The sequence below is a fragment of the Mus pahari genome, chromosome 3, assembly GCF_900095145.1.
Source record: "Mus pahari chromosome 3, PAHARI_EIJ_v1.1, whole genome shotgun sequence".
Taxonomy (NCBI): Eukaryota; Metazoa; Chordata; class Mammalia; order Rodentia; family Muridae; genus Mus; species Mus pahari.
This window is the reverse complement of record NC_034592.1, coordinates 110,302,707-110,304,446: the sequence shown is the minus strand read 5'-3', so window position 1 is coordinate 110,304,446 and position 1,740 is coordinate 110,302,707. Positions and strand designations below refer to the sequence as shown.

The window sequence follows — 1,740 nt, the reverse complement described above, 5'->3', positions numbered from 1 at the left end:
AAGAAAGAAAGAAAGAAAGAAAGAAAGAAAGAAAGAAAGAAAGAAAGAAAGAAAGATAGATGCGTGCCATAAAAGTGAAAGGGACTTGGAGCAGGGGTGAGGTGGGAAGCTAAGGGGGAAGTAAGTAAAACAAATTTTGCTTTAAATATATCAGTGAGACTTAATCATTTGCATATTAACTTTAAGACTCAAACACTAGTTTTTAAATGTAATTCTTGGGTTTTCCTGTTGTTAGGATTACTGAATCTTTCTATGTCTCTGATTTCTTATCTTGACTTGGAGTTGGTAATAGTGCTGAGAATGGTAATATAATGTACGAAACCCCGGGATGACAGTTTTGAATGACAGAATGGCTAAATGACACACCTAGACTTCCTTTAGGCCAAACATACCATTCCCTCACTGTATGCATTCTGTAGTAAACACATACTCATTTAATGCTCCCTCCGTGTGAGGTCTGCACTGGGCATCACTCCCTGGACACGCATCAATAGGCCCTTGACTTCAGCTCCCAGACCTCTCCAAATTAGAGCTTTTCTAGGGACCACTCTGCGTGGCTCTCTGGAGACACTGGCTTTCACTTACTCTGAGTCTAGGATGTCCATGCCATCATTGTGATCCCCATGAATCACAGGGCACAAACCAAGTGGACCTTACCTGGACACAAATCCAATCAGGTTTAGGAATGCTGAAGAGTGTGGATCCTTCAAATCCCTTATCCTCACAGAGCCAGCTCTGCCAACACCAACCACGACCACACCAAATTTCCTCTTTGGCTGAAATATCAAAGACCGATGTGGGGTTTAAAAACAGCCCAGCTATATAATGGAGTGCAGCAAAACAGAGGACCAGGTCAGGTTCTGGCAAGCAAGGGAAGCTGGCAACCCCAGACACACGAGAAACTACCTAGGAGACTACCCTAGAAACCAGGCGTCAGACACCAGAGAACTAGACCCAAAGCATATTGAGAAGGGCTCTGCCCACCTCTCTGTGCTGAAGACCTACTGCCCATTTGGATCTATCTACAACCACTTTTCCATAGACTTAGGAATTTTCTGCTATAAGTCACACCCAACCTGGTATGGTACCTCCACCCTACCTGACTCCAGGTTCTAGGGACAAGGGCTCTAATTAGCTGGGAGTCATAAGAGGCTAACAGACCAGGACACACAGGAAGACATCTCTTAATTCACCCTCAAGATGAGGTTTTTTTAAGTTTTTACCATGGCTGAGTTCCTCTTTCCTTGTACTTTATACAGTATTTTTAAATATACTGCTAGAGGACAGATGTTAATAATTTATAGTGGGGAAAAGTCCATTTTAAAAGCTATATAGGGCTGGAGAGATGGCTCAGTAGTTAAGAACACTGACTGCTTTACCAGAGGTCCTGAGTTCAATTCCCAGCAACCACATGGTGGCTCACAACTATCTGTAATGGGGTCTGATGCTCTCTTCTGGTGTGTCTGAAGATAGCAACAATGTACTTCATATAGAAAATAAATAAACCTTAAAAAAAAAGCTATATGACTGCTGGGCAGTGGTGGTGCATGCCTTTAATCCCAGCACTTGGGAGGCAGAGGCAGGTAGATTTCTGCCAGGTCTATAAGGAAAAATCCTGTCTCGAAAAACCAAAAACCGCCGGGTGTGGTGGCGCATGCCTTTAATCCCAGCACTCGGGAGGCAGAGGCAGGCAGATTTCTGAGTTCGAGGCCAGCCTGGTCTACAAAGTGAGTTCCAGGA

At 44.0% G+C, this 1,740-nt stretch overlaps 1 protein-coding gene across 6 annotated transcripts in view; it reads right to left on the bottom strand.

Annotated features, from left to right (window-relative positions):
• The window catches only part of Blvra (biliverdin reductase A), a 26,295-nt gene that overhangs the window by 12,567 nt on the left and 11,988 nt on the right, over nt 1–1,740 (bottom strand). For all 6 annotated transcript variants that reach the window (XM_029536644.1, XM_029536647.1, XM_021192776.2 and 3 more), the window contains one exon: nt 658–776. In XM_029536644.1, the coding sequence (XP_029392504.1) occupies nt 658–776 (119 nt within the window). The remainder of the gene's footprint in view (nt 1–657; nt 777–1,740) is intronic.